General features: G+C 42.4%; 2 protein-coding genes across 6 annotated transcripts; both read right to left on the minus strand.

Annotated features, from left to right (window-relative positions):
- Window positions 1-439: 439 nt before the first annotated feature.
- Window positions 440-11,320, minus strand: LOC120716337. Of its 4 annotated transcripts, none has more exons than XR_005691871.1 (3): window positions 7,740-11,320; window positions 1,160-7,607; window positions 440-1,076 (listed from the first exon to the last, which is right to left on the minus strand). XR_005691871.1 is itself a non-coding variant. In XM_040003838.1 (3 exons), exon 3 carries the CDS (start codon window positions 4,875-4,877, stop codon window positions 1,590-1,592), a length of 3,288 nt encoding a protein of 1,095 aa, XP_039859772.1. In that variant the 5' UTR covers window positions 4,878-6,395; window positions 6,479-7,607; window positions 7,740-11,320; the 3' UTR covers window positions 1,157-1,589. The 4 variants fall into 4 exon arrangements, 3 of the variants coding, with proteins under 3 accessions (XP_039859772.1, XP_039859773.1, XP_039859771.1); XM_040003838.1 differs by lacking the exon at window positions 440-1,076 and having other exon boundaries at window positions 1,157-6,395; window positions 6,479-7,607; XM_040003839.1 differs by lacking the exon at window positions 440-1,076 and having other exon boundaries at window positions 1,157-2,318; window positions 2,355-7,607.
- Window positions 11,321-12,108: 788 nt separating this feature from the next.
- Window positions 12,109-26,744, minus strand: LOC120716329 (zinc finger and BTB domain-containing protein 14-like). 2 transcript variants are annotated; one of them, XM_040003831.1, is made up of 10 exons: window positions 26,373-26,744; window positions 17,082-17,270; window positions 15,484-15,654; window positions 15,240-15,335; window positions 15,022-15,165; window positions 14,710-14,954; window positions 14,549-14,634; window positions 14,329-14,468; window positions 14,149-14,244; window positions 12,109-12,560 (listed from the first exon to the last, which is right to left on the minus strand). In XM_040003831.1, the coding sequence occupies exons 2-10, from the start codon at window positions 17,268-17,270 to the stop codon at window positions 12,420-12,422; spliced, it is 1,308 nt and encodes a 435-aa protein (XP_039859765.1). In that variant the 5' UTR covers window positions 26,373-26,744; the 3' UTR covers window positions 12,109-12,419. The 2 variants fall into 2 exon arrangements, with proteins under 2 accessions (XP_039859765.1, XP_039859764.1); XM_040003830.1 differs by lacking the exon at window positions 26,373-26,744 and having other exon boundaries at window positions 17,082-18,703.
- Between the last annotated feature and the right edge of the window lie 932 nt (window positions 26,745-27,676).

Genomic DNA, 27,676 nt, shown 5'->3' on the forward strand with positions numbered 1-27,676 from the left:
ACCATAGATCATTTATTTAACCCTGATTTTAACAGCTCCCAAAGAACCCCCACAGACTCACTCTGTGAGCAGTTTGCAGACCACTTCAGGGGAAAAATCAGCGCCATCAGATCTGATATTTTATCTAATCGCGATATGTTTGTAAACACATCTGAGGGCTCGATTGTACCTGAGGAGACACTGGACAGCTTTGTCCTGGTTAATGCTGAGAACCTTCAGAAAGTTTTCTCCACAGTGAGACCCACCACATGTCTTTTAGATCCAATCCCTTCTTCACTCTTTAAAACACTTTATGGATTTTTTGAGGCTGAGCTTTTATACATGATGAATTGCTCTCTTCAGTTGGGTGTCTTCCCTGCTGCCTTTAAAACGTTAAAGGTTATAGTTTTTTTATTTATTAAAAAAACTATATACAATACAGTTTTGAGAATGTTCACACTCAGTATATTATATCTCAGCTACATTTCCAGTATCCACTGACTGCTGTAAAGACAAAGGGAAAGGCTGTGCAGATGAAAACAGCCTGACTATAAATATGAGAAAGGTTGTGCAGAGTAAAACAGAAATGGTCTTTGGAATTGCAGTAAAACATCTGGGTCCATAAAAAATGGCATCTGGTTGTGGAAGTTATAAGTTATCCAACAGGGTGAATAAACTGACCTATTGCCTGCCTAGGGTTGGGTTTCTCCACGTCAACATTCAGGGTTATAGAGCAAGCAGTCGTTCTGCAGTATGTGGGAGAAACTACAAGCGTGATTTGTAACTGTATTCTCACAGATGGTGTCCTGCAGGTTTCACACCTGAATCAGATGATTAGTTCATTACCAGGCCTCTGGAGAACTTTCATTTATCCATTTAAATCAGCTGTGTTGGATCAAGGGCACAGGCCCCAGCAAGACACCGGCCCTCCAGGCCTGCAGTTCCGACCCTTGCTCTATACAGACTATCACTTCTACCTCTTCTTAAAGTCAATAAAGAGTTCTTTTACTGATGGCATGAAGTTGGCTTTAATGTTAGTTGTAAGGTCTTGGGGTTGTTACAGCTTCACCTTGATCACAAACTACGCCACCGTCGAACTAAAACATAACATAAAATCCAATGAAATAGTAAGACGAGTGAAATAAAGACATAAAATGATCTATATAACATACAAACATACCTCGCTGGCTGACCCATGCTTTGAGGCAGAAATGAGCACTTTACAGATACCTTTAAGAAACAACTTTCTCTGAATTAAATTGGCTTCTCTTGCTTCAACTTGCCATGCTCACACATCAACATGGGCGTGCATCTCCCTCAGGTGCACCAGTGGAACCAACATGCAGTACAATAGTTCCTACATGAGAATTTTCACAATAAATGACCTAATGGCATATAAAATATGCATAGTGCAAAACAAAATACATTAACTGAAAGTAAGGCAGTAAAACAGACAAAAACAACATTTGTGATAGAGCTTAACTTTGTGGCCTCAGAGCCTCCTCCTCTTCTTCGTCTTCAGAGAAGTGAGAGAGATAATAGTGGGAACACTGATGTAAAATAAACATCAGGGGAGCAGTTTTATTTTGATCTGACTCCAATATTTTAACTTAGCTCACAAATTCACCAGGAGGAGGTAGAATAACACTGGACTTCATCATGAGAATATGATTCGGTGTAAGAGGCTCTAAATTTGGATCATTTAGGTTCTCTACTGTTAATGGCCTGCTATTCACAATAGCCATGACTTCATAAAGAAATATTCTGAGTGAGGAATTGTCAAGTCTCTTAGAAGTGTGATCCCAAATAGAAGTTAAAACACTTCTAATAGTTCTAATTTGCCTCTCCCAGACACCTCCCATGTGACTTGAAGAGGGGGTGTTCAGAACAAACTCACATCCATATTGTTTCAACTGTTCTTTGTCAAAATCCTTTAGTGCATTCAAAAACTCTCCCTTAGCACCGACAAAATTAGTACCTTGGTCACACCTAATTTGTCTTACATGTCCACAAATAGAAATAAAACAACGTAATGCATTCATAAAGGCATCACTGGTAAGGTCATCCAGCATTTCAATATGTATTGCCCTAGAACACATACATGTAAAAAGAAGACCATACCTTTTAAGTTCTTTTCTACCCTCTTTTACATAAAAAGGTCCAAAACAGTCAATGCCACAGTAGGAGAATGGGGGTGTTGCTTCCATTCTATCCTCTGGCAGATCGGACATCCGTTGATCTTGAGTATGTCTCCTGTACTTTCTGCAGGTTGTGCACTTGTAGATGTGAGAAGCAACTGCATTGCTGCATCCTGTGATCCATAGTCCATTGGAGCGCAGCTTGTTGACAGTTATTCCTCTTCCTTGATGCTGCACCTTTTCGTGGTAGTGTTTAATAAGTAAAGACGACACATGACTTGATTTGGGAATAATGGCAGGATGTTTGATATATGGGTGCAGAGTTGCTCTTGTTAAACGTCCTCCCACCCTGAGCACTCCCTGCTCATCAACAAAAGGACTTAGGCTGTACAGCTTGTGTGTCTTATCCTTCAGTTGAATGTCCTTTCCTCTAGTTAAGTCCTTGATTTCTTTGCTGAATGTGTTTTCTTGTGCAAGTTTTATTATGAACAGTTCCGCCCTTTGTCTGTCCTCAACACTTGTGTTTTCACCTTTTGTTTGGGTGAGTCCTTTAAAATCCTTCACGAATTTCTGTAGACAAGCAATAGCTTTAACCGCTCTTCTCCAGTCTGAGAATTTGGTGAGACGGTCTAGTATTGTTCTCCTTTCTTCTACTTTGGTGTTGAACACATGTATTGTTTTTAGCTCTGGATCATTGGGCTTGACTTCCGTAAACTTGCCATTTTCAACAGGTAGCTCGCTTTGCCACAAAACCTCTGGACCTTTAAACCAGTTAGAGTTGAGTAGCTGTTGGACACTGAGTCCTCTTGATGCATGGTCTGCGTAGTACCTTTGGTCCCTTTTGAATCTGCGTTCGAGACTACTTAAACGTTGCATTGCACTTGGCATGTTATTGGGAAGATCTGGCCTGTTGCTTTTGAAAGGCAGTGGCATTTCATAGTGTCCATCTAGCTTTTGCTTTATTCCTTCTTGTAGCTTTGTAATAAAGCGGACATCTTCTTGCGAAATGCTTGTTTCTTCCACTGCGCTCTCTGTAAAGTCTGATTCAAGTGCTTTGATTACATCTGGAAATGTTACTTCCTTTACTTGTGTCTTGCAGATGTAATGAACCTTATTCTTTAGTTTTGTGGGTGACTCAGTCTCTGGTATAACTTGTTTTACAATGATGCAGTGACTTACTCCAATTACATCATTACCCGTATCACATGAATCACAGTAGCTGATGATGCTCCAACCCAAATCTGTTCTCTGAGCGTACGGCTGGTTTTCTTCACCACATACGACCTCTCTGGGCATTAAGGCTTGTGTGCAGTTGTACCCTAAAAGGAGTCCTATTTCACAGTCCAAAGGGGGTGCAATATGTTCAGTGAGATGCTCCAAATGTGACCATGCCCTTGCAGTGTCTGGAGTAGGAATATGGCTACGATTAGCGGGTATAAAGTCCCGTGTGTAAACAACTGGTACAGTGAGTTTCTTCTTGGAAAACAGTCCTCTTATTTGCAGAGCTTTAAGTTTTGTGCATGGTACAGTGGTTTTCTTGGATGACATTGTAGATAGATTGAGCTTAACTTGAGTTTTGGTTGTGTCCAAGTTATTTGCTACTTCATTAAGAATAAATGAAGAATCACTCTGTGTGTCCAGCAGAGCGTAGATCAGTACTTCTTTACTTGGCTCATTTTGTGTGGATATGTAGACTGGGACTATTGCAGATGTCTGTGTGTTTTTACTTTCATGAGTCACTCTGTTAGATGTGGTCTCATTGACAATGTCTTGTGACTGTGTTACCTGATGCTGGGTTTCCTTCAGTTCACTTACTTGTTGCTCTTTAGGTGGTTCTTTCTTTGTCTCTTGTCTTTGTCTTTCTTCATGCAGGCATGTAGGATGCCGTTTTGAGCATGTATTGCATGTCATCTTGTTGCTGCAGTTCTTGGAGAGATGGCCACTATTTAAACAGCCAAAACATAATTTTTCACCTTGAATGAATTTGACTCTCTCAGCGACAGGTTTCTCAGTGAACTTACGACACTTGTGTAAGCCGTGTCCTGCTCTTTTACAAAACACACAAGAGACCATGCTTCTTTCAGTAGAGTTAGTTGGGAAGATTTTCACTGTATCTTGTCTCTTAGGAATGGGTGTAGGTTGAGGTTTTGTCTTTGGTTGGTCAAAGTCACTTTGTCTTATGGCTTGGTATGATGTAATGGGATTACATGCGATACTTGCCTCCATTGACAGGAATGTTACAAAGTAACTGAAACGTGGGAATCTTTTGTGCTCCAGCTGGTACTCTGTAGCCTTTCGGTTCCACCTGTTACTTAACCAATCTGGTAGTTTAGCAGCAAGTCTTTGATTCTCAATGCCATCATTGAGAATGTTCAGATTCTCATTATTAGTCATTGCAGATTGGCAGCTTTGTAAAAAGTCCACAAACTTTCTTAGCTCTGCACTATCCTTTCCTGTGACCTTTGGCCATGTGTGTAACTTGTCTCTAAAGGCCTTAGCAATGACAAAAGGCTCTCCATAACGTTCATTGAGCATATTCCATGCTGCCTCATATGAGTCTTCAGAGCCAATCAGAAAATAGCCATCTAAGGCTTCCTTAACACAGCCACCAACATACTTCTGTAGAAAAAATATCTTTTTGGCAGTGGGAATGTTCTTTCTCTCTATTAGAGTCTGAAAGGATGCCTTCCAATGCTTAAACTTAAGTGGATCCCCACTAAATACCGAGGGCTCTGGAATAGGCAGTCTATTAGCTGACATAGCTTCTGCCAAAACCTTTACAAGCTCACCTGTGCTCTCATAAGTGACATTTAACTCTCTTCATGGTTGTAAGGGTTGATTAGCAGTATTCTTGGACTCTGTTACCTGTAAGTTTGCAGGGTTTAGAGTGACTCTTTCTTGCTTTACTGAAACGTAGTCTTCCTCATAAACTTGTAGTTTTGCCTGTGCTGCCTTGAGTCCTTTCAGATTTTCCAGTCTTTCAATTTCTCTTCTTAAGTCCTCAACTGACCTTCTCCTTGCAGCACCTTCCTCTTGTTGTCTCTTTATCACGGCCGCTTTCTCCTTTTCTCTTTGTAACTTGCGCTCAGTTTCCTCCTTTTCCTCTAGGAGACGTTGTGACATTGCAGCAGCTGCTTGCTCTGCGGATATGCGTTTGTCTTCTTCTTCAAGCATTTGCATTCTTTCTCTGTACTTCTCTTGTTCCGTCATTATCTGAAGCACAGCCTTTGTGGCTTCATACTCTGCTGCAGCTTCTTGTCTTTTGGAGGAGGAACCATTAGAAAGAACTGTATTGGCTTTAAATGGACTATGAACTGAGACACTAACAGAGCTAGAGGATGTAAATATAGAGCCTGCATCAGGCCATACAATCTCCTCTTGAGTTTTTCGTTTAATGTGACATTTGATCTTTTGCAAAACTACTGTAGTCACTGATGTGCATTTGTCTAGCTTGGAACGCATATCATGAGGTGGTCCCATCCATTGCTCTGTATTCATCATAAATATCATTAAGCTCGGCTGCTTCTCTTTGTACAACGTTCATGTGACCTTCAAGAATGTCAGGTGGATCTCCTTTTATAACAGATTTTTTTGCCACCTTGATTAATGCTTTCCATCTGTCATAAATACTGTCAAAGCGACGTTGCAACCCTTGTAACCTTTCTTTATAAAATTCTTTTCCTTTTTCTGTGAGCATGCGAGGCCTTTCACTTCTACGTTGCTCCATTTGCACTGTTTGCTCTAAAGAGGTTTCATCCACTTGCCTTGCAGCTTGTTCTGCACTGGGAGCTTCAATTTCTGTCTCATTTGTGTCTGACATTTTGTTTTTCTTGTAATGCACTTATTTGTTGATGCAAAATCTCCTTTTAACTTGAATTGAGTAATGAATTGTGAACTTGGGTGCATTAATTCCCTTCTTGCTAACTTGTGATGCTGTTGTTGTCAGGCTTAACACAGTTCCTTATTGTTTCTCCCTCCTTGTGTCATCTTTCCAAACATAAACTTTAATGTCTGGCTTCTGGACATCTTTATGAAGAAGCAACTGTGAACTTGTGTGTCCATTAACATTTGCAGCAGCTTGGTCCTTGGTGCACTGGCACGATGTTGCCACCAGGGGGCCGGGAATCATGCAGGTCCGAGTTCGACTATCACTTCTACCTCTTCTTAAAGTCAATAAAGAGTTCTTTTACTGATGGCATGAAGTTGGCTTTAATGTTAGTTGTAAGGTCTTGGGGTTGTTACAGCTTCACCTTGATCACAAACTACGCCACCGTCGAACTAAAACATAACATAAAATCCAATGAAATAGTAAGACGAGTGAAATAAAGACATAAAATGATCTATATAACATACAAACATACCTCGCTGGCTGACCCATGCTTTGAGGCAGAAATGAGCACTTTACAGATACCTTTAAGAAACAACTTTCTCTGAATTAAATTGGCTTCTCTTGCTTCAACTTGCCATGCTCACACATCAACATGGGCGTGCATCTCCCTCAGGTGCACCAGTGGAACCAACATGCAGTACAATAGTTCCTACATGAGAATTTTCACAATAAATGACCTAATGGCATATAAAATATGCATAGTGCAAAACAAAATACATTAACTGAAAGTAAGGCAGTAAAACAGACAAAAACAACATTTGTGATAGAGCTTAACTTTGTGGCCTCAGAGCCTCCTCCTCTTCTTCGTCTTCAGAGAAGTGAGAGAGATAATAGTGGGAACACTGATGTAAAATAAACATCAGGGGAGCAGTTTTATTTTGATCTGACTCCAATATTTTAACTTATGTAACAACTGATAGAGGCATTGACCAGTCAAGGCTGATTCACTATTCTTTGGTTTAATCCCTTTTTTCTCTGCTCAGTCACAGAATCTGAACGTGTGTGAAAACAAGAAACACTTCCTGTCTCAATTTTAATCCGGTCATTTCCGTGGGAACTGATGTTCTCTATCATTGGAAATAATTGACTCTGTAAATCTGGCAAAATAAACAGAAACATTCCTGCACAAACACACTTCCTGTTGCTGTTCTTTTATTCAGCCACTCAAATGGGACAAACAGTCCAATCCAACAAGGAGCAGCCCTCGAAGAAAAGACAGGGCACATCAGATACGTTCTTCTGAAAGAAGCCAACTGCCACATTCATTATAATTACCAGTGCTTCATGAGGAGAAACTGCTCACACTGTAATAAACAAAACCTGCAAACTTCAGTATAAAAATGTGATTGATTTCAGAGACTGATCAAAGTTTATTATTGATATTTAAAACTTCATCATAGGTTTACAGTGGCAAGGAAGATGAGAGCAGCTTCAGAACAGTCAGCTTGATGAAGATGAGGGTCTGGTAATAATGATGAAGATGAGGGTCAGGTCCTGGGACTGCGCTGCACCCTTTGGCGGTACTCTGGTAGGTGACGGAGGATCCACGCCGCAGGAGCTAGCATGGCCGCTGCGAACACCGACATGACGAAGAAACTTTGCTGTTAGAAAAAAAACAAGTGTCACTATTTTATGATTACTGGATGGTTATTGGCTGATATTGATCTGTTAGTGTTTAATGATAAGTTAGTGGCCTTTGACTAGTTAGTGAGTAATTCGATACAGAGACTTACCGCAGCTCCAATCCTGTTTCGAGGAGGTTTACTGTAGATTGCCCTCTTCATCTCCTTCACTACATGATTTTGACGAGTCAGAGCTGAAGAATTTCCCGTCATCCTAAACGCACGGCTCACCGTCATCACGGTAACAACACCTGACCACCAAGTGGCATGTAGAGCTGTGCAATTGGTTGTTGTTCAGCTCCCGTTCAGTCGCTCGATGTGCTCTGTGAAAGACGCTCATCGAGACTGAGGCTGAAATCTTCAGGAGAAAGCAGAGGAGGAAGAGGAGGAGCAGAGGGGAGGTCTGCCTGATGGAGCTGCAGATTAGATTTCCTGCAAAGAAAAAGAAGAGGAGTGATGAAGGATAAAAGGTAGATGTTTGGTTTGATGTGCAGAAACAGACCTGCAGGCTTGAACCTGCTCCGCATCAATTAAGTTTTGTCTCAGTAAGAAGCTGGAGCAGCTCGATTCACTTTGTCACAATACTGTTTTTTAATCCTTTCTTTTATTGAATTTCACATGTTACAGATTACTTTACCTGTTGTAGTTTGTTACTCTTTACAGTAGTCAGATTACAGACTGTATAAAACATAACAACTAGTTTGTTTTGTCTCATTAAAGCTTTCCTTCACTCCCAATACAAACAAAGAGATTTGATTTGAAATAACATCTGCAGTCCATCACTAACGTCTCTGTCAGTAATCAAACTCTGCTGCTTCTCTTTCCTACTACTTTAGAGTTACACAGTGTGTTCTGCTGCTCAGCTCGTATCAGGACACAATTTCAATTCCTTCAGGTTAAATATTTTATTTGCTCCACAGATAAACTCGGAAAACATCTGAATATTATTAATGATCATTTTACCAGAACAAGTTTACTTTCCTCCAGGTTTTCATTGATCTTTCTTTTTTAGTTTGACTGTTTTTCATTAATTTTCTTCACTTTTATTTTCTGCATCTTCAGAAACATGTTCCGGTTCTCTGCATCTGCAGATGTGTCATTTGGATCTCCATAAGCTGAATCTTTTCATGTCCTCTTGTCTCTGGGTTCGGGTTACCAGCTCGGACTTTTGGAAAAGGACAGAGTTTACAGATCAGCCCAAAGCAGTGTTTATTGTGCTGTTTGTTAACTTCTGTTTATTAACATTTATTTTACCTGAAAGTTTTGGACAGCTTATTTAAAGGACTCTTTAAATCCTGGTCACTAAAGCGGACACATGACAGTTTATGTGTTTAATGTCCTGAATTAAAAAAGATGGAAGTGAAAGATTTTTTTTTTTTTATATAAAATGCTGATCATAAATTCATGGATAAATCACATTTTTAAAGATATATTAAAGATAAAATCAGTTCTCTCAATCAGACGTTAGAAAGCTAATAATGAATTAATGGGTTACTAATTCGTTTTCTCTGGTCCCAGTCGCACCAGGAGTGACATGTTTACCTACATGCTCTCCATAATTTGCTGTCTGTCTGAGTGGTGTCCAAAAAATGATGTGGTCCTTAATTCGGAAATTTGGATAATTCAGAAACCTTCTGTGGAAACACTGGTCTTGTTGGGAGAGAAAAGACTGTGTTTCCTTCCAAACCACCAAAATAAAAGACAATGAGAAGCTCACAAGGCCACATTGTTGCTCCTGTGGAGGAGCAGCAGTAGTAATCTTCCAATCACCTTACTCAATTTCATTATCTAGATACTAAAATGATTAGTCTCAAAGCTAACTTTTCTCTGAAACTGTAAAAGCCACCACTTTCATCACAGTCTGGATCTTGTTCTGACGTACAGCATAGAAACTGAACATTTATTCAAGTTTCCTGCATACCCTCATCAATCTGCACGGCCCACGACCCCTGTACAGGAAGTCTGTCCTGCCTCTCTGATTGAAAGTCCTAACCTCCGGTCCCATGACATCTGCCCAGAGTTCAGATGGAACCAGTGTGGGTGAGCGTCCTACTTCCAAATGGTCCAGCTGTTTTCTTCACTAACACTGAGACAATAAGCAGACCTGAGTAGCCTTGAAGGTCAAACCCTATCAGTCCCACCTGTTGATGGTAGATCAGTCCCTCTAGAGTCTCTGTTGTAAAATTCAGTTCAATTCGCTTCAGTTTTATTTATACAGCGCCAAATCACAACAATAGTGGCAACAATCATATGCCCTATGAGCAAAACCCTCCGGCAGAGTCAGGCTCAGGGAGGGGCGGTTGAGCTAATTTCAGTACATGATGTGATACATCAAATATGATGTTGTATAAAGCATATGTTTGGAGTCCTGTTGGGACCCCGAAAAACAGAACCACAGGCCTACATCCATGTACAAACGCATATTAAAATATTAATTCAAAAATTAAAACGTGTGATCAGTCTTGACATGGTTAATGGTCAATATTCAAATGAAGTTAGAGTGTTGTCATGGCAGCCGGTTACATTCAGACGTTCTCACAGATGCTGAAAGTGCTGCTGCGCCAGCATCGGTTCATCTTTGATCAGAGATGGTCAACATCATACATTTACGTGTTAATGTATGAAACTCGTTATTAAAAACTTATTCGTGCCCCATCTTTACATCACGTCGGCCACATGACAAAACTCATTTTTCGCTGACATTTGTTTTCTTGCTAGCTGATCTCAGAACAGTGAAAGCAGACCAGCAGCAGCGCTCTCTCATCAGTTTACCGTCAGACCAGAGGTTTGGCCAGAATGTGCATGAGCAAAACACTGAGCATACCAGGATACAGCCAATGTTAACGGGAGACAGACATGCCCTCGACAAAGAGACAAAGCTGCAAAAGTTCCTCCGGTTTCCTGATCCTGCATCATCGAGATCAAGGAAAAGTGGGTAGGAGAAGGTCTTAGGAAAAGAGAAAAGCCCTTACCTTCGTGGCATCCAGTGCCACGCTGGATGCCTGCCATGTTGAAACCAGTTGATGGACTACAAAGCACACATCTGATTTCACTAGGTGTTCTGACCCCATTGTTTTATGGTGGTCATAGAAACAAGATCAGCCTCCTTCTTTACAAAGACTATCTAAGGTCAGATTTACTGATGTCTGCAGCAGCTGAAAGCATTTCTCCATCATCAGTTATCCCAGCAGATTTGTACTGAAGGGAAAAACTAATTCTAAAGACTGCAATACCGCAAAAGGCATTACTATTCACTGAGCCTTAATGTGGAGCTCATGCAGCAACCGTTCAACAGGAAGTAGCAGTCCAGCTGTGAGTTTAACCGGCCGTTTTTGACTACTTTTGATTTTACTTCTATATTTCAACTTTAAAAACGGTTTATCTTGCCTTGTTTGGTATCATCCTTTTCAGCACAATCTCAAATATGTGAAATTGGAGTTATTTTTTTCATTTTGACATACGGCATTAGCACAATTGATCTTAATTAAGACAAACAAGGTAAAATCCGAGTAGAAAAAAGTTATATGTTTTACTGTAAAAACCTCAAACATGTTTAATGACTCATTTTCATAACTTGAAATGCAATTAGAAATTGTATATTTCTAAAAAAGTATGTACAAGATTTGCAAACTACAAAGTTATATGGTACTATTCACCTAAAAATGCAGCCAAGGCTTCAGGCGTGTTTTATATAACCATTTAAATCTATTTACAGAACAATCAGGTGTGCTGCATCAAATAAGAAGGCACACAAATTATTTGTGCCAGTCCAAAAAATGTTTCTGTCCACTCTCAGACAGAGGAGAAGAGCGCAGGGATAAACCTGCAGGTCTGACAGCAGGAGGTGCATCAGTCCAGTTTTCCATGTGGGAACAGCGTTTACACTGGAATCTGCCATTGGTGGCTTTTTGGAGCAAATGTGACATTCAGCAGTATAACTGACACACAAAACAACTACACAACACACTAACTACAGCCTCCAAACACGCTAAACATCACTAATGTCTCACATATGGAAACTCGCTCTTTCTTTCTTTTGCTCGCCTGCTTTCTCTCGACGGTGTCACTCCTAAAACTGCCCCCTCTCCCTAAACAACCAAGTGCCACATGCTGCCATGTCCGTCTGTGATTGGTTGACATGGAAAACTTTAACAAAAATTAGGGGTGTTTTTTCTTTTTCTTTTTTCAATTGCAAACGGCGAGTGTTTGCTAGCGTTGTCCTTAGAAAACGCCGTTTCTTCCCGCTGTAAACACCGCTCTTTTGTTCAGAAAAACCATTGCGTGTATTTTTTTATCATAACTCTGGTTTTGTGGCCCATCGACACAATTTAAAAACTGGTATATAGTTTGAAGTCTGCACTTTCGACCTAAGTGGAAATGGAGACTCTGGGTCGCTGCATCTTGTTGTTGTGTTGTCTTAAATTGGTCATGTGACCAATGATGAAGAACCTTTTTGGGCTAATAACCTTAGGAGAACATGTCGATAAGGTTGAATCTTTATTGAAACTGTTCTCTCTGTCATTGCTCATGAAACTGAGCAGAAGTGTTTATAATTTACACAGTTTATAAATTTATGCTTCAAACTGAAAAGACAAACACGCCAGGTTACAAATCACAAATGTAGCCAGAGGGAGGTCACATGACAACATGTGAGTCACATGACCGCTCGGTTTATCTTACACTTGGGTTCACGTGCATCAACTCGATGCAGGAAAAAAGGCTCCTAGCAAACACAGCCAAAGTCCGTTCAAAGTTTGTGAGAAAACAAAAGGTTAAAGGGCTGTCCAGATGTTAGGAGCAGCTGATGGAGTCCAGATGTTGCTCCTCAGCAGCCATGGCAGCAGCCTGCAGTGTCTCAGTGTCACTCTGCAAAGGATTCAGCTGCTTCCTCTCACTGTGCATGTTGTTCTCATGACGCTTCAGATCTGACGCCTGAAATGACAGAAGGACAGTGAACGCACCACAACACAAACGTACCGGCACTACGGACACTGTGTAATACTACAGCATAATATTACACATACTTAGTGCAGTACTGTATATACTCTGTATAGTACTTGTGTTGACATGCAGATGTTGATGTAATGATAAGGCTGACCAGCAGGGGGCACTGCATTTAAGAAAGCTGATGAATGGCAACAGTGGGACACCTAAAAGAAGACTGGTCTGTGGTGTTGCATAATAATGTTTGGCGAGGAAGCTCACAATGCAAAAGAGGATGCTGTGTTATTTTTAACTAGGACTAGGAAGACCACACAGTACTGTGTATATACTGATTGCAGTACTGTATATATGGTATAATATGTACTAGAGATGGACCGATCTGATATTACGTATCGGTATCGGTCCGATACTGACGTAAATTACTGGAACAGATATCGGAGAGAAATAAAAAATGTAATCCGATCCATTAAATATCAAAAAAGCACCTCACAAAACTTGCGACACGGCGTAACTCGGCTCATAACGTCGCAGCAGTGTGGTCACCTGATAGAGCGGCTGTGTGTATTTGTAGCCTCGCTACCAAACCAGCATTTCATCTCCGAAGAAATGATCCCAGAGAGAAGTAAAGCAAGTGTGTAAGTTCATCTCTGAGTGTTTGTAAAGCATTCCAGCGTTAAGCTTAACAACCGATATATGTTTTAGAGCCCTATTAGTTAGGTTGCTTACTCTTTAAAATACCAGAATAGGAGGATGGAGCAGGTTTAAGTTTATTAGATTGATCAGTGTTGCTGAACTATGAAATATTTTGGGTGCAGTGTATTTTTTACATACAGGTATAACAGAATAGCTGAAGGCGATACGGTCTCTCAAACACACCACCACACAGTACTGACCCACACATACAGTTCTTACACACACTGGACATTCTGGACATTGTTTTCACTTCATTACTTAAATCACGCTGCTGTTATTGTGTATATATTTATTTATATTTCTTCATACATTCTTATATAGTTCTATATTGTGTATTTTGTTGTACAGTTATTTTATTTTCAACTTTAATTTATATATTTTATCTTATTCTCCCAGTTAAATTTACCCTTCATTCTAATTTGTGTTGTACAGTTATTTCATTTTTAACCTTAATTTATATTTTATTCCTTCCTAGTTAAATTTACCCTTTTTAATTTTTCATATTTATTTCCTATCTTATTCATAGCCTTTTCCTTTTTTGTTTTCTTTAGGTCACGAGCAGTTGTCCAAGCATTTCACTACATATCGTACTGTGTATGACTGTGTACGTGACAAATAAAATTTGAATTTGAATTTTGAGCTTTAGTGTTGTTGTTTATTTAAACTTGAGTATGAACTTATACAAAAAGCAGCAAGATATTAAAAAAGAGTTTTATTGATTAAAAAACACTATATTGGATTCATATCGGTATCGGCTGATATCCAAATTTATGATATCGGTGTCGGACATTAAAAGTGGTATCGTGCCATCTCTAGTCTATATACTGTGTGTAGTACCGTCTATATATACCATATGTAGTACTCAGTACACTGAGTGCAGTACCTTGGCGAAGGCCTTGGTGCAGGACGGACAGACGAACGGTTTCTCTCCTCTGTGTCTCCTCTCGTGATCCTTCAGGTGAGACTTGTGTTTAAAAGCCTGCAGGCACACAGGTGAGAGCCAGACTGGTTACAATGGTGACAGGAAAGATGGACGCACAGGTGAGAGGACAGGTGAGTTCACCTTTTCGCACATCTGGCAGGCGAAGGGCCGCTCGTTGCTGTGAACTCGTTCGTGTTTCTTCAGGTCCGGAGCGCGAATGAACGATTTCCCACACACGTCACACCTGTAGGGTTTGAAACCTGCGTGGATCTTCAGGTGTTCTGAACAGACAGGTGAGGGTTAGGGTGACCTCAGGGAGCATAGAAGTAAGAAGCAAGCAAACGTACGTGGGTGTGGTTACCTTTCAGGTGAGCGTGGGTGGTGAAAGCTTTGGTGCAAATGTCACAGGCGAACGGACGCTCGGCCGAGTGAAGCTTCTCGTGCTTCCTGAGCAGAGACAGACAGATGTGTCCTTCGCCTGTGGCTTCAAGATCCATTTTCATCATTGAGGTGTGTACTTACCTGAGTCTGCTCTCATCCAAGAAAGTCTTCCCACACACCTGGCAGCCGAGCTGCTCGCGGTGTCCGTACAGCAGGTATTCGAACTTCATGTCGGCAGTCGCCGTTGACCAGCCTGGCGGCTGCTCGTCCTTCACTTCCCCTATGCTGTCCGCGAAGGTCAGCGTCTGTGTGGCGTGATGCTCCGCTCCAAGCTCTTTAGGCTCCGCCTCCATCTCCGTCACCACATCCTGGTCGTAGCAGGTTACCTGGATGGACGATGTGTCAGTGACAGTCGTCGTGGATACAGGAATACTCAGGTGTAAGTATGCGTACCTTGTGCACATCCTCATTGGTCAGTTCCTTTAGGATCGCCTCTTGCACATGCAGCGCTGCACTGGGAGACTTCTCCAGCTCCGGATTGGCTGAGGGCTCCACAAGGTCATCTGTGGCGGACGTGTCATCGTGCTCGCCAAGCACCTACACACAACAGTAATCAGATTACAAAGTACAGGCTCTGACAGTTAACTGGTAAACAATGGGTTAATCCGTACCTCCGAGTCGGCGGCCAGCTGAGCCTCAGGCGGCAGCGCCATCTTTACGATGTCATAGGGAAACTTCTCCTTGTCTTCCGACGACACATCTCGCTTCTGAGGACACACCCACCAACACCTGTTACCTGTGTGTGTCACCAGCTTGTGTGTTACATGCATTTTATGCTACCTGCATGTGCGTTACCTGTGTACACGCTTCACTTGTATGTGGATTACCTGTCTGTGTGTCGCCTGTGTGTGTTACCTGAGAGCAGAGTTTGTCAAGGAAGCGGATGCCGAGGATCTGGCCTGATGACATCATCAGGTTGACGTCCTTCTTCTTCACAGAGATCTTTGCCGTGTACATGTAGTTCAGGACTTCCTCAAAGATGTCAGAGCGGATGAAGTCAATCTCAATCACTGATGAGTTGTCCACCTGAGAAGACACACACGTACAGGTGAGACATTTCACCAGAACACACTCGGGAACCCTTGGAGGCCATGAAGTGAACTGCAGACACCATACATATACACATACATACATATATATATATATACACACATATCATATATAGGAGGATATATATATATATATATATATATATATATATATATATATACACATATACATACATACTGTGTGTGTGTAACCATTATACCCTGAACTGGGACACAGCACACAGCTGTTAAGCTGTGAAGAGGACTCTCCATTTACATGCACAAACTGGAGTCTATTAGATAGATATGATACAAACCACTGCAGTGCAGTACCTGTAATACCTACAGCATGTTCTAATCGCTCTAATAGGATATTATGGTCGACAGTATCGAACGCTGCACTGAGGTCTAGCAGGACAAGCACAGAGATGAGTCCACTGTCAGAGGCCATAAGAAGATCATTTGTAACCTTCACTAAAGCTGTTTCTGTGTTGTGCTGAGCTCTGAAACCTGACTGAAACTCTTCAAATAAACCTCTGCAGATGATCTGTTAGCTGTTTGACAACTACTCTTTCAAGGATTTTTGATATGAAAGGAAGGTTGGAGATTGGCCTATAATTAGCTACGACTGCTGGGTCTAGAGATGCTTTTTGAGTAAAGGTTTAACTACAGCCAGCTTGAAGGCCCTGTGGTACATAGCCGATCATTAGAGATAGGTTGATCATATTTAAGATCGAAGAATTAATTAATGGCAGGACTTCTTTGAGCAGTTTTGTAGGAATGGGGTCTAAAAGACACGTTGATGGTTTGGAGGAAGTAATTATTGAAGTTAACTCAGAAAGATCAATTAGAGAAAAAAGAGTCTAACTTAACATCAATGGTACTAAGAGTAGCTGTAGATAATATTACATCTGTGAGATGATTATTGGTAATTTTTTCTCTAATGACAAGAATTTTATTTGTGAAGAAGTTCATGAAGTCATTACTAGTTAACGTTAAAGGGATGGTTGGCTCCACAGAGCTCTGACTGTTTGTCAGCCTGGCTACAGAGCTGAAGAGAAACCTGGGGTTGTTCTTATTTTCTTCAATCAGTGATGAATAGTAAGATGTTCTGGCTTTGCGGAGGGCTTTCTTATAAAGCAGCAAACTATTTCTCCAGGCTAAATGATGATCCTCTAAAATGAAATGATGAAATTAAATGTGTTGTAGATTTAAATGTTAATAAGATGTTGCTGACGGGGACCTTGGTGTCACCTTGCACAATCGGTCTTCACCAGGTAAACTGTATTTATTGTACTCTTTACCTTACTATCTAAATTGCCTGAGGCAACTGTTGTTGGCACTATACTAATAAAACTGAAAAAATCTGTACAATACTTTGTGTTCAAAGTACTCATTAAGTACACAGATGTATTTTTGAGGTACCTCGTGTTTTTTGAAGAGCTTTTTAAAGTAGTTGGAGCAGGCGGCGAGGACGCAGCGGTGAGCACGGAACTTGACGTCTTCGACGACCACGGCAATGTCGCAGTGCTCGCCCTCCAGCCGCTGCTCATTCAGCAGCTTCAAGAAGATGCTCTTATGTTCGTCGTCCACGTACTTCACCATTTCCGCCATCTGAGAATAGGTACAGATCACGTGATCAGGTTCAAAGCACCCTGGTCTGGTCAGGGGGTAATGATACTTACAGCTAGTATTATCCCCCAGGACTGAAACCACCTGACCAATCAAAATGTGTGACATCATCAACACCCGTTTTTACATTACAATCATGTGAGGTTCTCCTCGTGTCTCTGATCTATACCTTCCCCATCCTAAGGCCTCATGAATGATCAGCGTTCTATGTCAGAGGAGCTCCAGTACACCATTTCTCCCTTCAGCTATGACCGAGGCAAAGCCCCGGCTCCAGCAACAACCAGGTGTTGATGGTTAGCTAACGACACTAGCCAGGAAGAACATCTGTAGGTGTTTGCATGAGGTCACAGCTGATCACGTGATACGTCACATGATACTGAACACAGATGACATCAGCTCTGACATTACAACAGTGTAAATGGAGTTGCAGTACACAGCTGGATGGTGTCTGTTACCATAGCAACCTGGTCACCTGTTACTGCATCATGCTGTTTGTGGTAAATAGACTGGTTCTTATGTAGCACTTCTCTTTGAGCGCTATATACAACGCACCTCTGTCTCCCAATCACACTCGTTCACACTCTAATGGAGAAACAAGGGTACGCAGACTGCAGCGGCCAGAGATCGGACCGCCGACCTTCCAATCAGCAGACCTGACCTGCTCCAACCCTTATACATAAACTTCCTGTATTATTTCAAATTAAAAGCCTTTCACTGCAAACGTGTGAGCAGGCTTTTATTGTCAGGTCATGTGATCCATGTGTCACATGTTCACAGGCCTCCGACGACTCACGGTGCGGTTTTAAAGATTTCCCTTCAGATTGTTTGGATTCTTAAAAACAGTCGATGTTTGAGATCGCACCATCAGCGTAATGATGATTCATCTTTGAACTTCCTGTCACATCAACCACCACTAACTGTTCATGATGTCACTTCCTGTCAGCTCACTGAACCCACTGAGTCCATTTTGCTAGTGAAAGTTCTTCACTGAGAGACGTGACCCGAAAGTATCTGTGTGGCGGCCATAATCAGAGCTGTCCCACATACTAAGGAAAGGAGCTTCAGTGCGTCCTTAAGCAGAGGAGACACCGGCGCATCCTTTAGATAGCTGTCCACAGTCCTAATCTTTCATGAAAACATCGACGTAATATCATGTGTTCGTCATAACTGCATTTTCTATTTCATCGGTAACCTGCTGACATATTTACAGTTTTTATCAGCAGCTGTTAAACTCACAACTGAACATCACACAGCTAGAATAAAACTACTTCCCGTTGAGTCGTCGCTGTGTGAAGAACGCTGTATGAGCTCAACACTAGGGCAGGGCGATATGGCCAAAAATATATATCACGATATATATTTGAAAATTTGCGATAACGATATAACTGACGATAACCATGTATAATATCCACTGAAGTTAAAAAGAGGTGCTTTGCAACATTAAACTGCAGTGTGGCAAATAAAAAAGTCAAATATGTATTTTTCGGACCATAAGGTGCACGGGATTATAAGGCACATCAAGCGAAACAAAGCAGTCAGATAAATCAAACTTTATTAAACTCATTCTTCTTGCTTCCTCCACTTCTGTACTATTGATTCATTAATGCTGTATTCTATCACAGCTGCTCTATTCCCATGTTGTTGACAGTATATTAATGTCTAAACTCATATTGTGGATGGATTATCTCAGTTGTTCTCCTGACTGAAGTTTGGTTTACAGCATCCTGCCATGCGATTGCATTTGTCCCTAACCCTCAGGAACCCTCACGTTAACTTTTAGTTCATGTTATGCTAACATAGCTGTGTCGCTAGCGATCACGTAGCACAGCATTAAACACCAGCTAGCCCAACTTCAGTAACGCTACAAACGTCATTGTCTTCATTTATGTTGGACGTGATAGCAGAGCTGTACGTTTGAATTTTTTCAGAAATCTCTCAGTCAGAACATGCTATATCATGCTTAGGTAACTAGCGAAACTAGCGAGCTAACTTCCGCTAACTTCTAACTCCGTTAAATGTAATGAATTCTGTTTTCATGGATGCCTGGATGTTAAACATCATAGTTAAACCTGGTAAAGCAGCAACACTGGTCATTTTATTAAAGTTGGAAGAATTTAGACAGTTTTTAACTCTCAGTGATGTTCGTTTGACTTCGGGACCTTAAAGGACGGAGTTTAGGACCCAGATTACTCCCAGATTAACAAGCACCTTAGGCCGACAAATACGGCAATAATGACGGCCGCTTGCATGTTCTACAAAAAAAAAGTGCTTTGTTGTGTATCTGACGGACAAACACCAAACCAGTTAAGTTGCACCATTTTTACAAACTAATTCTGGTTCATCCGTTTCACTCAATCTGCTTTCCCCATTCTCATTCTCCGTTACCGCCGCGCTTTTTCGGCACTGCATGCGCGTTTTACCCATATTCTATCGCAGTATTTCATTTTCTTATCGTTGCCTAGCATTGTACCAGTATTACCGTGAACGGTATAATATGGCCCAGCCCTACTCAACACTGTGATCTACATGAACTGACCAGCGTGTGCTTAGAGGACTTAACAGTCTTCAGGACTCATGCTTCATGTCAGCTGGGATCAGTGATGATGGAGGACTGTTACTGCAAATCCCAAACAGGGTGGAGGAAAGGAGTTCCACAGCAGGAAAATATAAAAATGTGAGATTTCATCTTGTTCTATGTAAGGTAACTTATTCTAATCTCCTAACAGTCACTTCCTTACAAAGAAAAAGCAGCCAGCTATGTTTTTAGTAGAGCAAATTAGTGGCTCAATATTCCTGGCAGTTCAGACACATGAGCTGAGGCTCAGTGTGCTTTGGATATAAGACAGAACTCTGAGGGTCAGGACGCAGTCGTTCCACCTGCTTGCTGCTACTACTGCTACTACTGCACATTCACCCAATGTATACACTATATATATATATATATATATATATATATATATATAATGTTTTTCCTCTACACCCCCCCCACAATTTTTTTGCACATGTCGAGGAGCGCGTCAGGCTACATTTCACTGTGTGTTATACTTGTATAACTATGCATGTGACAAATAAAGAACCTTGAACCCCTTGAACAGCTGATGTACACCATCCCTGTACAATGCTGGGCTTACACTGTGCGATTTTTGGCCCATTTTGAGCCGATTTTTGAGTCGTGCGAACGCTTTGGTGATCGGCCCGATTTTGGCCTTCATCGTGCGTCGTGTAAATGGTAAATGGCCTGTATTTATATAGCGCTTTACTAGTCCCTAAGGACCCCAAAGCGCTTTACATATCCAGTCATCCACCCATTCACACACACATTCACACACTGGTGATGGCAAGCCACATTGTAGCCACAGCCACCCTGGGGCGCACTGACAGAGGCGAGGCTGCCGGACACTGGTGCCACCGGGCCCTCTGACCACCACCAGTAGGCTACAGGTGAAGTGTCTCGCCCAAGGACACAACGACCGAGACTGTCCAAGCCGGGGCTCGAACCGGAAACCTTCCGATTACAAGGCGAACTCCCAACTCTTGAGCCACAATCGCCCCTAGTAGTATACGTGGGGTAACGAGAAGCGATTAACACCTCACGACCAGCTCCCGGTTTGAAATCCACATGACCGTCGTGAGTGTCACCGCAGCCTCTCACACTGCGCACACGCAAACACATAAACGTTGGTGAAAAAGACGGAGCAGCAGTGCAGCGTGTGATCTGGACACAAGCGATGGAGGCACTTGTAGAACTTTGGAAAGCTCATCTGAGCCTTTTCGATGTGACATCACAAAATCATCACGACCACAACAACCGTGAAAATAGTTGGATTTACATTGCTGCTCAATCACAGCTGCCTGATTTTTCATTAGCAATTTAGCAAAGTTGATGGTGGTGTGTGTCTGTGTGAGTGAAAGACAGAGAGGGAGAGCGAGCGACAGATTTTCTGTTATAACCTTCATGCTATGGACGCACAGTGTGAGCACTCGGGGCGCATCAGAGCATCGGGCCGTATAGTGTGAGGCCCTGCATCGTGACCTACGACCTTCTAACCCCTGCGAGTCAATCATACAGTTTGAGCAGAAGCTGAATAACGCGACTGGAAAAAAAAATCGCAGTGTATGCCCAGCTTTAGTCATCCTCTTAACACACTGTATACTGCAACAGCTACACCCTTTTTGCACATGCTCTTCTTTCTTATTCAGACATTTATCAATAAGTGACTTCTATACACACACACATATATATATATATATATATATATATATATATGTACCAAGATAGTTCCAAAGGCCAGATCTGAATGAGGGTGGGGGAGGCTCAATTTCAGGTAGTGTTGAGGAAGTTGCCATGTTGCAACGAGCTTAGCTTCTGTCTCGCTAGCTTGCCCACCCCCCACAAGAGCACGCTGCGCTCAGTGGATCTGCGCTCGACGGTGCAGCCGAGGCAGAGTAGTGGAACGCAGATCCACTGAGCTCTCAACACAGACAGCATCGTCAGAAGAAAAGTTGATAAAACAAATTAAAAATTATGTATTGTTCGATACATATCGAACCGAAAGCACTGTATCGAACGGTTCAATATTGATACGAGTATTGTTGCAACCTATATATATATATTAGGGGTGCAACGATATTCGTATTTAAGATGCTCTTAAATCTGGGAGTAATCTGGGTCCTAAACTCTGTATCCTTCAGGTCAAACGAACACTGCAGCTAGGGTTGCCAACTCCCTGAAAAATAAATAAGGGACACCTCGTGGCCAGGGCCGGGCAACCCAGTTGTCTTCACCCTTCCCGGTGTGGTAGCTCTTTTTTTGTGTGTGAAATTATTTTTTAACCATTTGACTTGAATTTGATTTAAGCAGATGCATATTCTTTGTGATATGACCATATGGGAAACAAATGATCATTTAGCCACTTATTTTTAGCTCAAAATGACAACATTAACACAGTAAAGCAGGTCTCTTTCTTAAACACAAGCCTGTCATGCTTAACTTTTGAGAATATAAGTAAATCTTTCTTTAAAAGAACTCTGTCCTGCTTAACTTAAAATTATATAAATTAATAGAAAACAATAGAACAAAAATATTCTTGTAACTGTGCACATATAGTGCATTTACTACAATTGGCTTCAGTTGAGGTATTATTTCAGCTTTTCTAATGCTAATCAGCTGCTCCTGTTTGTAAACCCACTTGTTCCCATGATTACGCATCTTAAGTCATCATCATTATTAAACTATGTATTACTTTTATGTATTAGTCATGTATTTGTTGTAATCATCTATCCTTGCAGTTGTTTATTACACAAAATAAATTATATTATCACACTTCTGGCCACATAGCGCTGATATTCACTGCACATGCCCATATTAACCTTAACCAGAGGGTTTAAAAAAAACAAACCAATGTTTACATACCATATCCGCTTCTGCCGTGGCCAGGTGGACAAGAAATTGGTTAAGGGTTCCCCGAGCTTTCACGCCCCTCATATTCTTCATGTGCCCACCATTAGAAGCATGCCTATGGAAAAAGTGCGCCGGCACACAGTGCAGTGCGCTGTATAGGTGTTATCGTGCACTTTTCCAGCCAGGTGTTTTCCTTTTCCCATTCCTCCCTGTACTTTTGCAGCCTTTTTTTCTTTCTCTGAGGGGAACAAACATTGCTGCTCTAATGCTGGGCTTACACTGTGTGATTTTTTTGGCCCATTTTGAGCCGATTTTTGAGTCATGCGACCGATTTGGTGATCGGCCCAATTTTGGCCTTCATCGTGCATCGTGTAGTATATGTGGGGTAACGAGAAGCGATTAACACCTCGAGCAGCTCCCGATCATCAATCGCTCGTGAGGGTGTCACCGCAGCTGCTCACACTGCTCACGCGCAAACACGTAAACGTCGGTGAAAAAGACGGAGCAGCACGGCAGTGCAGCGTGTGATCTGGACACAAGCGATGGAGGCACAACTTGTAGAACTTTGGAAAGCTCATCCGAGCCTTTTCGATGTGGTATCACAAAATTATCACGACCACAACAACCGTGAAAATAGTTGGATTTACATTGCTGCTCAATCACAGCTGCCTGATCAATGTCTTTCATTAGCAATTTAGCAAAGTTGATGGTGGTGGTGTGTCTGTGTGAGTGAAAGACAGAGAGGGAGAGCGAGCGACAGATTTTCTGTTATAACCTTCATTTTATGGAGGCACAGTGTGAGCACTCAGGTCGCACCAGAGCATCGGGCGGTATAGTGTGAGACCCTGCATCGTGACCTATAAACTTATAACCCCTGTGAGTCAATCGTGCAGTTTGAAAATCGCACAGTGTATGTCCAGCTTTAGGTGTACCGTCGTCCGAGACTTGCACCACAGTGTCGGCGTTTGTTTCCCTGTTGGCCATGCTTCTTGTTGTGGTCATCTGTTGTCTTCCGGTATTTTCTCCGTAAGCGACCTTTCCTCGACCAATGAGATGAACGGTAATCTGAATTGTCATACTCGAATTGTCATAAGTGTGCTGTCAGCTTATTGGTCACAAAGCAGGAGAGGGGCTGGGAATTATGATTTCAAACAAAGCGTTAATTCCATAAACATTTATAGACTACTTTTGATTCTCACTGTATTACGGGACAAAGTGCGTCCCTTATTAGCTCAATACGGGACGTGTGCTTTTGTTTCTAAATACGGGACGATTCCGTTTTTTAAGGGACGGCTGGCAACCCTACATCACTGAGAGTTAAAAACTGTCTCAATTATTTCATCTTTAATAAAACGATCAGCATTGCTGCTTTACCAGGTGTAACTATGAAGTTTAACTTCCAGGCATCCATGAAAACAAAATTTATTACATTTAACGGAGTTAGAAGTTAGCAGGAAGGTAGCGGAAGTTAGCTCGCTAGTTTCGCTAGTTACCTAAGCATGATATAGCATGTTCTGACTGAGAGATTTCTGAAAAAATTCAAACGTACAGCTCTGCTATCACGTCCAACATAAATGAGGAAACTAAACAGCAGTGACGTTTGTAGGGTTACTGAAGTTGGGCTACCTGGTATATAATGATGTGCTACCTGATCGCTAGCGACACAGCTATGTTAGCATAACATAAACAGTGAAGCTGGAGGACGAACACTAACACTTTTCCACTTATAAAAGTTAACGTTAAGGTTCCTGATAGTTAGAGACAAATGCAATCGCATGGCAGGATGCTGTAAACCAGGGGTGTCAAACTCAAATACACAGTGGGCCAAAATTCAAAACTGGAACAAAGTCATGGGCTAACATTAATATTTATTTAAAAAAAATCTTCCTCCAGATATAGGAATGAATCTTTTCTTATGGACTCAAATAAGTTTTGCTGGAAAACTGAATATGGAACAAGCAAAGCTTAATACTAAACAATATATATATTAGCTGTATAATACCAGTAGGCCAGCTCTAATAGTAATTTGGTATGGCTTCGCGGGCCAAATGTAATTAGGCTGCGGACCAAATTTGGCCCGCGGGCCAGAGTTTGACACCTATGCTGTAAACGGACCAAACTTCAGTCAGGAGAACAACTGAGATAATCCATCCACAATACAAGGTTAGTCATTAATATACTGCAACAACATGGGAATAGAGCAGCTGCCAGAGAATTCAACATTAATGAATCAATGGTACAGAAGTGGAGGAAGCAAGAATAATGAGTTTAATAAAGTTTGATTTATCTGACTGCTTTGTTTTGCTTAATGTGCCTTATAATCCCGTGCACCTTATGTTCCGAAAAATACGTACTGCACACTGCAGTTTAATGTTGCAAAGCACCTCTTTTTAACTTCAGTGGATATTATACATGGTTATGCTCAGGATATGTCAGCCCATTTCTACTGGAAATGCCTTTTGGTTAAACTTTAAGCAAGGAATTTGCATTTGCACTGTTACATTTTTTATAAAGCTTTAATTTACATAAAAACCAGCTTCTTGTTTAAGTGAAAATAAATGGAAGGTTGTCTTTTTGCGCTAGTAATGTTGTGGAGTTGTATTTTGTCTCGCATCAATTATATCGTCAGTTATATCGTTATCACAAATTTTCAAATATATATCGTGATAAATATTTTTGGCCATATCGCCCTGCTCTAGTATATAGTATATTGTGTCTATTAGTTACTTCTTGTAATGTCTGTCTTTGTTACTGTTTGTACTGGAGCACTGTAATCAAAATAATTTCTCCAGGGATTAATAAAGTATTCTGATATCTGATTCTGACCTACTGACGAACAGTCTGAGGACGGAGGTTTTGCTTGGGACGATTCCACACTTGCTCTAAGGAAAGGAAACAAGGCTAGGACATAGGAAGTGGTAAGGCTGAGGTCAAAGGTGAAACACTTTTCAACAGCTTTATTTCAAACTGCTGTAATCCAGGAACTCTGAGCAGAACTGCAGGCAGTTGTCTTAACAAACAACACGTGATCAATGTTCGATCAGCAGATCAATACACTGATAATCATCAATGCTGTCGTTGATCCAGCTGTCACGTGCTGCTGTAATACTCGGGTACACGCGCGCGCAGTACATGCAGCTCCTATACAGCGGACACGCGCATGGAACGCGTGCACGCTGCGAGTCGAGCTGAGGAGACGAGAGCAGGCTAGCTGTTAGCATGTAGCCGTTAATATCGATCGTTGATCGGAGCGTTCCGGTACAGCCCGGCCCGGGATAGCCTGTCCCGGTACCGGTCCAACCCGGGATGAAGCCAGCCAATTCCGGTCTGAACGGCGCTCGGTGAGGATCGGGGAAAGTCGCGTGGCCGTTAGTCGGATCACCGGTACTTCCGCCATCTGTACTTGGTACCGGTGCGTGAGCGGGCCCCGGTCAGTGCGCGTGAAATGGCGGACAGGACGGAGAGAAGATGGAGTTTCTCGCTAACCCGCGCGCTCACCGGCTCGCGGGCCACCGCTCCGCCGTCCCCGGGACGGACACGCAGGCACGCGAGCAGCCACGGCGCCGCGGCCTCGGCCACACGGAGCTCGAGCGGCCATGAACGGCTCGAGAGCGCGCAGCATCCCCGCGGAAACGGCGGCCGCGGCGGGACCAGAGGCGCGCGGGTCCGCGAGCGAGTCTTACCGTGACACGAGACCGGGGGCGTCCGTCGGGGGAGGGGGTCGGCTCCGGCGGGGAGGGGGGGGGAGGTCGCGACACTTTGTCCTCCTGTTGTTGTTGTTGTGACGGTGACGAGCTTTGCGCCAGCACGCTCACTCTGCGGAGGCACGCAGGCAGCGCGCCAAACCCCTGTGGGAGACGCGCATGCGCAGTGCAGTTGTTGTGGACAGGCCTCCGAACGCGCCCGTTTACAGTCCCCCCTAGTGTGTTTGCGCGCGTTGGAAGCAGTGCAGTCACGTGACCACAGCAGAGTCTCTGAACGGCTCGTGCTGACGGAGCGATGTTGCGTTTACATGAAGGGGGCCTCCGCCCAGTGTTGCCAACTCCTCAGTAAGGAAAATCGCTACTGGCTGCTCTTAAAGTCGCTAGAAGTCGCTAAATGACGTCATTGCCTAATTTGCATAATTGGTCATGCTAATGTAATTGTAACCTACCTTGTTGGAGAGAGAAATAACATCGTCGAAGAGACATAAAGTGATTAGAAAACGTTGTAAATGCATTTAGAATTTATTTAGAACTAAAAATTACATTTCTTTTAGCAATTATTGTTTTTTTTAATGTCACAATTCCAACCCTGATCCTTTATCCGGGCTTGGACCGGCAACAGTGACCCGAAATTGGCACCCTGGTGGAGTTACTTTGTGTGAGTGTGTGTTTATAAGTAGTTTTAAACCTTGTGATCCATAAAACAGCATAAGAGTAAAAGAACTGACTGCGTTACAGTCAGTGCGGGAGCAGCGGCTTCGCTCATGCGCAATTCATTTGCAGTTTGGACGCATAGGTGTGAACATCTTCTGCCCTGATAGCAGCTGGGGGAGGACTACCTCCGCCCGTGAGCACTTTGGAACGGGCGAGGTGCCCACGGCAGCACCGCTGCTTATTGAGAGTAAGAGCGATATGCACTTTCACGTCAAAAAGTCGTCATAAATAAGTCTCCAATAATACCAGAGAAAGCCGCTAGATTTATCGCTAGTCGCTTTTTAGAAAAAAAAGTCGCTAAGGGGGTCTGAAAGGTCGCTAAATATAGTGACAAACTCACTTAGTTGGCAACACTGCCTCCACCAGGCGCGCAGGAGAGCGCCCTCTAACATCAGAGACTGGAGGTGAAAGCCAGTGTTGGAAAAACACAGACAGGCTGCAAATGTCAAACATTTTTTTTATGTCCCATTCTCGTGAACGCCACTATCGTTCTATTTCCACCCTTTTATCAGACACAGATTTTATTTGTCACATACACAGTACAACATAATGAACATGTGGTGAAATGC

Source organism: Simochromis diagramma, unplaced genomic scaffold (genome assembly GCF_900408965.1).
Source record: "Simochromis diagramma unplaced genomic scaffold, fSimDia1.1 OVJJ01000367.1, whole genome shotgun sequence".
NCBI classification, from domain to species: domain Eukaryota; kingdom Metazoa; phylum Chordata; class Actinopteri; order Cichliformes; family Cichlidae; genus Simochromis; species Simochromis diagramma.

Excerpts from the sequence above, each read along its gene's own strand:
- LOC120716337 (XM_040003838.1), bottom strand. The coding sequence starts at position 4,877 with ATGTCAGCTAATAGACTGCCTATTCCAGAGCCCTCGGTATTTAGTGGG.
- LOC120716329 (XM_040003830.1), bottom strand. The coding sequence starts at position 17,399 with ATGATGTCACACATTTTGATTGGTCAGGTGGTTTCAGTCCTGGGGGAT. Across the intron at positions 15,166-15,239 it reads AGCTGGCCGCCGACTCGGAG|GTGCTTGGCGAGCACGATGA; the intron begins GTACGGATTAAC and ends TGTTGTGTGTAG. Across the intron at positions 14,635-14,709 it reads TTGGATGAGAGCAGACTCAG|GAAGCACGAGAAGCTTCACT; the intron begins GTAAGTACACAC and ends GTCTCTGCTCAG.